This window comes from Numenius arquata, chromosome 8 (genome assembly GCF_964106895.1).
Source record: "Numenius arquata chromosome 8, bNumArq3.hap1.1, whole genome shotgun sequence".
NCBI classification, from domain to species: Eukaryota; Metazoa; Chordata; class Aves; order Charadriiformes; family Scolopacidae; genus Numenius; species Numenius arquata.
The window spans coordinates 17,364,616-17,376,816 of record NC_133583.1 but is presented as its reverse complement, the minus strand read 5'-3'; the positions used below and the strand labels follow the sequence as shown (position 1 = coordinate 17,376,816).

Here is a 12,201-nt window from a genome sequence, read left to right as displayed (position 1 = left end):
ACTAAAACACCTTGCTAGGTGTCCTGGTGGTCGGTCTGTCTGTCTTGCCAGTTGTCACACCAATATGGCCATCAGGAGATGGTCACTTGTTGTCTTGCCCGCTTTCCCCTTCACTCACCATCCCGCCTTCCCACCCCCTTGTGGCTCCCCACTACCTGAGCACGTTCTCCCATCTCCTTCATAGTGTAGGTTGCATTCGCAGAGGTTGCCGGAGCGGCAGACAGCCTGGGGGTGACATGGTGGAGAGCAGGTGGGCGTTGTGACTGAAACCAGAACACACAGAGATCAGAATCATCTAAGGGCTGCACCACGGGCACGGCTGTCATCGCCAGCCTCTGCCCCAGGCCGCCTGCCCTATGGTCCCCCTTGTCTCCTCCTGTGCTTTTCTGCAGATGCCTTGCCCAAACCCAGAGGACTGTAACTCCATCAGATACACCTCAGGTCTTCACCTCATCCTCAAGCTCTTCTTGGAGTACCTCTGAGCTCAGGGACTTGTTCATGGTCAAGTGGAGCTTTCCTCCTCCTCCCCACCACCCCAACCCTTCTGAAATTAGAATCATAGAATGGTTAGAGTCGGAATGGACCTTGAAGATCATCGAGTTCCAACCGCCCTGCCATGGCCAAGGACACCTCCCACCAGACCAGGTTGCTCAAAGTCCCATCCAGGATCTTGAACACTTCCAGGGATGGGGCATCCACAACTTCTCTGGGCAACCTGTTCCAGTGTCTCATCACCTTCAAATTCAACAGCATGGGCCGGATCTCAGGATGTGCCCTGCAACTGAGAGCTCCTTTTTGGAGATATTTTTGACTGGCTGCTTGAGCAATCCAGCTACTGGGAAAGTGGCCATATAGCACTGGATTCCAGGGAGTAGTGGCTGGTGGGGCTTGTCGTTCCTCACCTAGTCTGATTTCGCACCGGTCTCCAGTCCAGCCCTCGGCACAGAAGCAGAAGCCATTGCCATGCATCCCTCCATTGCACACACCATTCTCGGTACAGTTACACTCTGTGAAGAAAGGATAAAAACATTGTCACGGCATCTGCCTTGGTGGCAGGCAGAGGACCACACTCAGGCCGCGGGACAGCCACGTGGCAGAAAGGGGGTTTCTGTGGGCAGTGCAGGACAGCAGGGGCGGCAGCACACACACATCCCTTCCTGTTGCTGCCAGCCCTCCCACCCTCCCTCTGCAACACGCACCCCTCATGGAGGAGGGGAAGCCTCTCTGTACCCACAAACCCCCATCGTTCCCCTCCCCTGGGGATTTCTAGAGATGTGTTTTTCACTCTGAGTCCTTGCAACCATACAGCCATCAAAAATGTTCCTGGGGAGCCCATAAAGCCCAGCTTGGGTCAGGGGAACAGGGAACTCCCTTTTCCTCACAGGAGCACAGGTCCCTTGCTCAGCATGTCCCAGGAGATGCTCTTTCTGTACAGAGTTCATCACGACTTACGGATTTGTCCCCCAGTCCCCAGCCCAAAATATGACATAACACTTTCTGCCAGGCTGGGGCTCTCAGCTGTGTGTGACAAATGAGAAGGAGTCTTTGACCTCAGCACAGAAGTGAGGCCATCGGTAGTGTGGCTCCTGGCATGGTGCCAGCCAACCTTCTCAGACTACAGCTGGAAGAGCTGTCCTGCCGAGAGCCCACGGAGGGATGTCCCCAGCCCCAGAGGTCTGTCCTGAGCATTATTGGGACCGAAGTGTACGTGGCAGCACCGGTTCCCGAGCTGTAAGCTGCAAAGAGGTCAGCCCAGCACCCACCCCCTCTTTGAGTAGCACCACGTGCTGCAGCCACCTCCGCACAAACCCCCTGCGTTGCTGCCACCTCACCGGTGGAAGGAGTCTTACCTCGGCAGTCTGGCCCGTATCTGCCCGGCGCGCACAGCTCACAGCTGGTCCCGATGAAAGCCTGGCTGCAGTTGCACCTCCCTGAGCCACCGATTTTGTCATCACAGGTACCACGGTTACTGCACGGCGCCTCCAGCCCTCCCGGGCACGCTGCAAATGGGGCACCTTAGTGAGGCTGTGGTGACAAAGGGACCCTGTGCTGGAGGGGAGCCTGGTGCCATGTGAGCTGCCATTTATGGGGTGCTTGGACCACAGAGCCTGCTCAGCAGTCCTGGGAGTGAGTGCTGGGGACATCCCGTGACAATAAACCTTAGGAATGGGGGAAAGAGGGACAAATTTGGCATAGCTTCCAGCCTGGGATGACCCTCTGCTGCAACGTGCTGAGTTTGTGCTGGTCCGCCCCGTGCCAACCTGGCAGCAGACTCATCCAGGGATGTGAAAGCTGCCCACGCACAAAGCACAGAGGGCAGATGCCAGGGGATGGTTGAGCATCAGCAACATCTAGGGGTGAGTGACATGTCTGACAACCACCCCCCACAGCCCTGTGCACAGGGCTCTCCACACAGACACAGGTTTCTCCAAGGAAACGGAATTCCCTGTTATACCATCCACACCAGGGGATCGTTCCCTGTGCCCTCTATAGACTGGGGCTCCCTGCCTGGGGTTTTGCCCACCCTTCCTTGTGGGGAAGCACATTCATGGACACCGACACCTGTGCTAAACCAGAAATGCCACCTTCCCACAAGAGAAAGGGTGGGGAAGGGTCACATGGCTCCTTACCCCAACAGTCACGGCCATAGTGGTTTGCACAGCACTGAGGGACCCACTGGGTGGAAACGCAGCTCCTCTTGCAGCCTCGTTTCAGAGGCCCCCTGGAAGAGAAGTGTCTTCTGAAGTCCCACGGAGAGGGCGGCCGCAACAGGGAGTTGCGGTGAAACAGAAAAGTGTTTCTCAGCAGCTGGTTTCCATAATAGTAGCAGCGCCTGGTTCCCCCCTGCGAGGAGACAGGCAAAACACAGAGTTTGCCACATTGGTCACTGACGTCTCACCTTGACTTTTCTTGTGCCACTCAGTCAATTTTGTGACAAGTAATTGAGACTTCCTAACATGCGATAGGGCTGGTGACAGAGGAACCACTGAGGTACCTCAGGGACATGCCAGGAGCCCAGCAGAGAGATAACGGGTGATGCAGTGAGAATGGGGTACAATCACTGTCCCCCAAGGCTGCTCACCATCTGATCCCTGGTCCATCTCCAGTGGCCAGGCCCAGCTCTTTTGCTATAAAGCACCCAGAGAAGCCCCCAGTGCTGCTGCAGGGACCCCTGCAGCCACTGTCACCCACTAAGCAAAGACCCTTGGAACCCCTGACCCTGTGTTGCTCAGCCCAGCTCCTGCCCTACAGGATGGCATGACTTGGGGCAAGGCATGGACAACGTGACTGAGCTAAGGGACTCACCACATGCAGGTGTGCCTGCATTTTGCTGCTAAAACATGAGGGGTGTGTGGGTATTGTCATCAGCCCCTAATGAGCCACCTTGGTGACAAAACTGTGAGCTTTACCCGTTGAACGGAGCCAGCAGGGCAGGGTGGCTCAAAGCCACAGAGTCCGCAGCTCTCCGTAGATCCCTGTGGAGAAGAGAAAGAAACCCCACAACAACTCAATATGTGCTTCTGCCTCTCTCGGCTGCTCAGAGCTTTGCTGAGGAAGAGCAACAAGTCCTCCCAACATTCCTCTTTCCAGGAATGGGGCTCAACAGTTCCTTATTGGCCTCATCACAAGCTCACCTGCAGCTCAACAAAGGTGAACTCATCACAACGAGATCCCAGATCCGGTGGCTCCAACAGCCTATCGATGCCATAAGCAATGCCCCCGTTGAATTCCATGTGCCTCTGGATGATGGTGGCATCGCCATTCCCCACCAGAAGCTCCCCCTACCAGAGGAAAAAATCAACTTCTGATCCTGGTACATCATACATACTGGCTGCACCACCACAAAAGTTGCCCTATTTGGCTGCCATGACTTCTCAATCACCCCAAGAACTCTACAAAAATCTCTGTGCTCACATCCTTGACCACACTTCCCGATTGCCACTTTTCAAGGCCATGAAAACTAAGCAATGGCCTCTGTCCATGCAACTCATGCTCTGTAAAGGTCATGGCACCATGTGGATTGCTTTGCAACCTGGTCATCAAGAAGCTCATGTGCAGGTACCACGTGCCTCCACACTTTCCTGCCAGCTGGCCACAGAGTCTTGAACCTCTCCACAGGCCCAGCTGTAGCCAGGGGAATGGGGTGTCTCAGCCTGCAAGCACCCCAACTCTGTGTTCGCTTCCTGCCGGTGACCAACACAAAGCATCAGTTGCCCTGTGACAATGCCCAAGGACAGTTGCTCAGCGGAAAGCCAAGCCCAACGTCGCCATCACTCACCACGTGGGTTTTGCTGCAGCTGAATGAGACGGTGGAGCTGTGCATGGTCCGTATGGATTCGATTTGGGGCACGTTACCAGCCACAATCTAAGAGCGAAAAAGAAGAATGTGAAGGGAGAGACATGCAGAACCGGCAGTTCATACTTCTAACGGGATGCTGCCCGGTGAGGACAGGGCTCAGCTGCCGCACTGAGAGGGGGTGTGATGTGGCAGCATGTGAAGCTGGTGTGGGTGGAACAGTGTAACTATGCTGGGTTGGTCCCAGATTCCTGAACAGTGAGAGACCAGTGTGCATGACCAGACCCTGGTTTTGTCCAGCTGGACTTCCCTTGTTCATCAACCCTATAGACAAGATACTGTTCCTGCGTTGACGCTTTGGCGGGGATGTGGACTCCCCAGGAAGCTGATGACAGAGGTTTCAACTCAGCCACGCTGCACCACAGGTTCTCAATGAAGCGGTAGTTGCCTAAAATGCTCAAGCAGCTTTGGGTCTTCTCAAGACAACTAATATGCTGTGTGTTCTACAGCAGCAAAATATTTGGCAAGGTCGCTCTGGTGTAACCATAGGCAGGTGGTGGCACCACATGTGGCCTCAGGAGGTATGAGCCTGTTGTCACATTTACCTTTGTGGCCCGGATCATGTGTGCTTTGAGGTAGGAGGCCAGCACATCCCGATGCTCTCTGTGGTAGAGCCACTTCTGCCTTTTCTCCGAGAGGGCGTTAAATGCAGCATCTGTGGGCCACAGCATGGTGAACGGTCTATGCAGAGGGTCACTAACCAGTGGCAGCAGCTCCGCATCCTGTCCGAGATAAGAGGAAATACAAAGAAAAAGCCACAAGCCAAGACTGAACATGCCCGTGTACACACCACCTCCCCAGAGAGCAGCAGGAGTCAGGTCACCCACCTGCAGCAGCTTGCTATAAATGGTGTACCCAAAGGCCTCTGCCACCTCCGTGATATTTTGCTGCAGAGGGAAGAAAGCAAACAACCGTCACTAAGAGGTCCCCCTCCAGGCCCTGAAGCAGCAAACCCAACACTTAACAACTTCAGTAGCTAAACACAAGTTTATCTCTGTCATCACAATCATGCTGCTGGATTTGGCCTGGCGAATGCTGCCATTCAGCAGCTGCCATTTCTCTGATTCATCCTGGGTAGACGCTGCTATGGCAGGAGCTGGGATGCCATTCAGCACTCTGTTGTGCTGTACAGAAAATGTGTTATCTTTTGTAAAATGTAGGATCTATAAGCTCCTAGTGCTTGTTTCAGGAGTACCAGAGAGACAGTGGCAATTTCAGACTGATCTGCTCTGCACTGGAAAAGGAGTGTGATGGCTGGCACAGGACATGATCCCCCTGTCTACATCCAGTACTGCTGTTCCTCACTGATGAATCACAGCTCCTGTCCCAAATATTGCTGTGCTACAAATGCTATCACCTTCACTACCCAAACCTGTGCCCTCACAGCTAGGAGCAGGGAGGAAGAGCACCCCATGTGGTCTTGGGCTGAGGGCTTACCAGGGACAGCCCTATCACAGCTGCTGGGAGAAAGATCCTGGCCCTGTCCTCACTACGGCAGTTGTCAGGGCACAGTCACTGCTTTAGCCTTACCTGTGAGATCTTTGAGGACATGTTTCGGTCCACCAGGTCACTTGGAATGAGGATCTTGTTGATTAAATGAATGATCCCATTCACACCAATGATGTCACTCACGACCACTTTGGCTTCCTCATTGAGATAGATGCTATTCTGAGAGAGAAGGGACGCGATGAGGTATTCACACCCACGGCACAGCTCTGTGAGCCATCTGCGGGCCCCAGGGAAGTCACTTGCTACAACCACGGTGGCCTTCAAATGACAGCAAAAGTGACAGCCTGACAAGTGGGGCAGGGAAGGGAATTGCAGCAAAGAACTACCTCTTTCACTGTGATCTTTATTTTGTGGCCAGATAAAGACGTAAGGGACTCCTGGGATTCCAGGTCACTGGACAGCAATTTCTGGCAACCCACCATGTGGTAGCGAAGCAGGTCCCGGAGGAGACCTCTGCTCCTCCACTCCTCAAACTACGGACAGAAAACAAGAATGAGGTCACACTGGGGGCACTGTGCCTTGCTGGGATGCGGGGCAGACCTGATGAGGAAGACCTGGATTACTGAAGTTCCCTCTGACCCTGCAGGAAAGCCAGTGCCCCCAAAATGCAGTGAATGCACAAAACCATTTGAGAGCTTTGGGAAATTTCAACCAGTTTGACAAAACCAGCATTCAGGTCCCTTGATGGAGGACAAATGACCACACTGGCTTTGAGGAAGCGACACCTGGGATATGTGGTCATTGGGAATTATTCCTTTATTGGGTGTATGGGGGGCCTGGGAGAAAAAGGTTGGGACTAGTGGTGTGAAGCTGTACAATGGGACTTGTCAGTGATGGTACTGGGATTTTGCATTACATCAACACCAAAAAGCTGTTGGTTAAGAACCTGGTTCACAGAGTCATGAATAAGGATCTCTCCTCCCTCAGGTCTCCACTTGCCCCAAACATCCCACTTGTTGGGAGTAAAAGGAAGGGACCAATGGAAGTGGAATGACAGAGCCTGCGGCACAGAGAAGGAATCAGACACAGTGCCTCTGAGGACCATGAGGCAGGGGCTCCAGTAAGGGTCTCCTTACAACAGGAGCCATGTCCACCCCTGCCCAGATTGTCTCTGCAGTGGGCCAGCGCCCAAACCTCTGCTCTTACACTGGTGGAGAATGGGGGATGTCTGTAACCCCCTGCAGTGCAGCCCCTGTACTTCAGTTCACTGGGCAGACAGCCCCAGAGGGGACACTGCCACAACTGGAGCTTGCCAAACACCTGACAGCACTTGGGATAGGAGGACACTTACTGTTGTGGAGTTTCCTATGAAATCTGTCCGTGGGACAAAGACAGTGAAGGGCCCTGCCCCACTGAGCTCCTTGATGTTTTCTGCCTGTAGAAGAGCATTTGCGGAAAGGGAAACAGAAAACACAGTTCCAGTTAGCAAGACCCTTTGCAGAAAACCCTAAGTGGGATTTACTACATAGAGACAAGGACAAAGCTGTTTGTCACCAACCAGTATCATCTTAAAGAACACGGATGCGTCTTCGATCCTTCCGAGTTCCTTAAACAAAGAGAAAGAGCTAGTGTTAGCAGAGTCCCTTCCACTCGCTCCTGGCCAGCCAGCATGGTGACCTGCTGCTTCCACCCCCAGTCACTCTCCCACCCCAATGGGACACCAGTTCTCCTGACACACCACAGTGATCTTTCCCTCCCTCCCTTGCCAGTGCTGCAGGCACCAGGCACAGACGATGTGGGAGTTACAAAGCAGGCAGTGGCCTCTGCCTGGACCATTCACAGATGCTGCAGGATGAAGCAGAGAGAGAGATGAAAGCTGGCTGCTTCTGCAGCAGCTCTCTCAGAGGTTTAACTGCCCCTGTGCTCATGGGACACCTTGAGTGTGTCAAAGGTGTTCCACAAAACCTTTAACCCCACTGTGCTGCCACTACCAGTTCTAGGATGCTGTCCAGAGTGGCAGACAGAGGCTTGGCAGGGCAAACTCCCTCGCCGTACCACATTAACTTTCAGTAAGAGCAGAACCACAGAACTGATTACATCTCTTTTCTCCCTGCTCTGCTGTGGGGATGACGGCTTTTATTTGCCACTACCACCACACCAGTTTGGCCAAGGACAGCCGTTGTATTGGCAACAGAGCCAGAGATAGATTGCTGCCCTCCAGACTGGATCTCAAGTCCTGGCATTGCCACAGGGGACACCTGCCCCAATCTCACAGACTGGGAGAAGTAGGTCCCCTTGGGAAAAAAAAATTACTCCCATTTGCTTATCATTAAGAAAACAGCACCCTGGAGGTACAGCCAATGTTGCTGACAGAGCAGCAATGTGTATATATCATGACTCCCTTTGGAGCAAAGTCTCTTTACTGTAATTCTCACATCAAATACACAAATTTATGGATAGATTCCCTGTCTCCATTCCTACACCACACACGTGTGGTATGACACTACAGATCTGCTCACCTGCAGCTTACACTTGGAGGGGAGGGAGTGATTTGCTGCAGGGCAAGAGGTCCAACACAAAAGATGCTGCTCATGCTTCTTACCTGATACACTTTGCCATGGCAGGTGAAGCCATCTCCGACACTGTACCAAGAGCAGGAGCAGTTTCGAGTGCCAGGGCCCGTGTACTTGCAGAGCCCAAATGGACTACAGCCTCCATTGTTCTGGCAAGAAAAGTGAAAAGCTTTTGTTGGAGAGGCATCACCAACAATTTGATCAGCCACTTGCATGCAGGAGCTGCTAACTACATCCAGCCCAGCGGAAAGGAAACCATTCCTCCCATCTGTCTAGTACCTTAGAATAAACCTCACCCAAATCCTCAAGGGCTTTTCAGCACCAAACCCATGAAATAAGATTTTCACATCTTACTTTAGAACCCAGAGTGATGGCAAAATCCATGATTCAGAGAGACATTTTGACATGGCAGCAATGCCGCAAGCACAGGTTACTCAAGCTTTTGAGCATGTTCCACACAAACTGGATGCAGAGAAACAAGCCCACATGCCTCCAACCCTACGTTGCTGTTTTGACGCTGCTTCTCCCACAAGAGGGGGTGCCAGGTGGCCGACATACTTGCAGGTTATTGTGAGAAGCAACGGAAGCCAAACACACCAGGAAACCCCTTCAGTATGTGAAAAGGCAAGACAGGCAGCTCTAAACAAGCAGGCTAACCCTGCTCTTTCTGCTAACTGTTGGGAGAAAGGAATGCTTCAAGGCTGTGACCTTCACCTCTGGTAACAGCAAAATGCAGACATACCTGTTCACACAAATTGATGGGGTTGCACTGGCTCACGCCATCCCCACTGTAACCAGGAAGACAGTTGCAGGCAACCTGGAGGGAGAACAGATGCTCAGTCTGAAACTTGGGCCCCAAAATAAAACACACAATGGCCAAGCTGGATGGAAAGCATGTGGTATAGCACCCATCACTAAATTCATGAATAACCGTGCTAGCGTCAACAATAAATATAACACACACAAGGCTGCCTCCAGCTGCTGGCCAACAGAAGGCATCTACTTTCAAGGAAACAGCAATCTTTTCATGCCCTTCCCAGGCAACTTTTCTGTGTGGAAGGTAATAAGCACAAGGCAGCGCACTGCCGTGGAAAGGACTGTCTCTAAGAAAATTACATAGCTGTGACAACCTCCATAATAATGTTGCCCTGAGATCCATCTTACGTACTCACCTTCCTTGGGCCTGTTTTAATGCACTCTGCATTGGTGTGGCAGCCCCCATTGCTTTCGAGACAGAGATCAATTTCTGCAGCAAAACAATAAGGCCACATTATTGCTGAGGGCTGCTCAAGGCAGCTGGGAATTGGTGACCCAAAGAAGTTTTGGGAAAGCAACAGGGAGGACCTTCCCAGCTTAGGAACATTTTGGTGGAAAAGTGACTTGTGATAGCAAAGGAATAGGGTACAACTGCAAGTTCTATTCCTGGCACATGTAGGTCTCTGAGTTGTGGTAAATCTGCCCACAGAAAATCTCACACCTGCTTGGGTGTGCTTTAAAGGATATGAGAGGACTGGACTCTCCCACAGCTCCATCTTCATCTCAGAGCACCACTGTGGGAGACTGCCCCCACCCTCCGTCTCTGGGCCTCCCCATGGTATGTATCAGGGCAAAAGGCCTCTCGGGACTCTTTTGGTTTGAGACCAAAACACTGGTCTGAGGCCATCCAGCCTCAGGTGCCAAAGGCAGTGTGGGCTCTCTGCCCACTTTCGGGTGGCCCTGTGCTGGGACAGTGATAACCACTTTGCTAACCATGATTTGGGAATATGCTGAGCACATACCTACAGGTATGTATGTACACACGTACACATATGTGTGCATACACCTTGACAAGAAGCTAAAACGAAGTTCAACCAAGATCAGCCAGCAATTATTGGCTTTGAAATAATCACTGCATAAACAGAGTGAAAGGAGAATTGAGTTAATCAACACTTTAACCTGAAACTTCAACGCTTTTAGCTTGAAATTCCCCTTTGCATGGATGATGTCTCACTGCTATCACCAAAACATGCACTAAACACTCACCCATGCAGAGTGTCCCGTCTCCAGCGTAGCCTTCCTTACAAACACAGGTTCTCTCTCCTGGGGACACTTTAGTACACACAGCGTGTACGGAGCAGCCACCATGATCGATAGCGCATGGATCTATTTCTGTGACCACAAACAAGAGAAGCAGAATCAGCTCAGAGCACCTAGTTAAGATTTTTATATCTTTGCCACTGCTGCTCTGATACCAGAACTAAACCAACCCATTCATGCGCATCTCTCTTCACAAGCAATAACAAGTGCCCTGCTACACTTGCCTGCCTTTTTATCCCTCTCTCCCAGGCTCTAGCAACATCAAGAGCATCCTGTGTAAAGGTCCGGACCAGAAAACCACTCTATCAAATCAGTGTTCATGGTGGGCAGCTGAGAGGATAAGGATTTGAATGATCTTTTCCCTGGTAACATCATGCCATTTATTTTATAAACAAAACTCTTGTCTCTGCGTAGCCTCAACAGCTGTTTGCAAGCCTTGCCCACACTTGCTGGACATACCTGTGCAATGGGTCCCATTCCCTGTGTATCCAGCAGAGCAGGAGCATGTAGGTAGGGAATCTACAGAACTGTTGAGGCAGCTGAAACAAGAAAGGGATTAACAATCACTGACGACACTTCCTGATTTGCTCGGCCGGTGGGAAACACCATACAAGCCTGGCATGTGCAAGTTAGAGACCACAATGACAGGAGGAACATGCCTGAAGCTGCTGTGTATTTCTTTACAGTCCCAAATACTCAAGTCACACTGTCTGGGAAGCTGGCATCCAGGCACAGGCTTCACACCTGGCACAGTGTGTCCTCACCATGCCCATGCAATGGAGATGGATGGGTCCTAGTACCCCAAAACAGGAGACCGGATAATGGATGGAGAAGGCTTCACAGCCCATCAGCCTATTTAATTCCTTGGTGGGGGCAGGCAATGCAGAAAGGGCTTGTAAATGGCTGCTTGGTTTGCTCCATGAATAATGCCGGACTTGGCGTACCTTGGAGTCTCTGCTTTCTCCCATCCACACATACAGAAGGAGCTTGGACAGAATTTATCTCAAAGTCCTTGGGAAAAGTGGATGGTGGCTCAGCACCAAAGAGAGTTCCCAGGATGGATCTCACATTTATGCACCCTTAACAAGCAGGCACCTCATCCCAGCCCTCTGTGAAGCCTTCAGTGCAGAATGACCTCTATGTAAGACTCATACAAACACACATGGCTTTCTGAGAATGACCCAGCCCCTTGTTTGTACTTACTTGGCCATTTGATGGCAAGTGTTATTGCATAAGTCAATCTCAATTACTGCAAAAGAAAACACAAACGTGACTTGGCATTTTCAATTCAGCACTTTCTGGGGCCATTTCTGCCACATAGAATAAAGGACTCTGCAACAGGCTCACTGCCACACTTGTGGTGCCCTGATTGATGATGGGACACAGCAGCAGTTATGCTCTCACGTCCTATGTGGCAGTAGGAAAACCTCATGGGATTTATGTTTTGGCACTTTGCAATGGAGTGAATTTGATGTTCTCTGTCTAAGCTAACAGTTCAATTTGATCCTACCTGCATGTCTTCCAGATTGCTAGGAATGAAACAAGGACTGAAACCTCGTTAATCCAGACATACAGAGCCATTTGGCACAAAAAGATGAACTTGTTTCATGCTTTACATTTACACTATATAAGACAGTTCCACTCAATTTCCATTTCTAAGTGCCCCCAAAACATTTGACTTCACTACAAATTCAGTCTTTGTGTGCAAACCTTTAAAACACGCAAGTATTCAGGAACTCAGTTTAT

General features: G+C 51.4%; 1 protein-coding gene across 1 annotated transcript in view; it reads right to left on the bottom strand.

Moving 5' to 3' along the window:
* STAB1 (stabilin 1) overlaps positions 1-12,201 on the bottom strand; it is a 59,225-nt gene that overhangs the window by 5,015 nt on the left and 42,009 nt on the right. Inside the window, 19 exon segments of the mRNA XM_074151952.1 lie at positions 156-263; positions 903-1,007; positions 1,851-2,000; positions 2,631-2,844; positions 3,411-3,476; positions 3,636-3,782; positions 4,280-4,366; positions 4,903-5,079; positions 5,185-5,244; positions 5,888-6,025; positions 6,193-6,339; positions 7,158-7,241; positions 7,365-7,412; positions 8,409-8,528; positions 9,122-9,196; positions 9,552-9,625; positions 10,402-10,527; positions 10,915-10,994; positions 11,659-11,704. Of these exon segments, the coding sequence (XP_074008053.1) occupies positions 156-263; positions 903-1,007; positions 1,851-2,000; positions 2,631-2,844; positions 3,411-3,476; positions 3,636-3,782; positions 4,280-4,366; positions 4,903-5,079; positions 5,185-5,244; positions 5,888-6,025; positions 6,193-6,339; positions 7,158-7,241; positions 7,365-7,412; positions 8,409-8,528; positions 9,122-9,196; positions 9,552-9,625; positions 10,402-10,527; positions 10,915-10,994; positions 11,659-11,704 (2,052 nt within the window).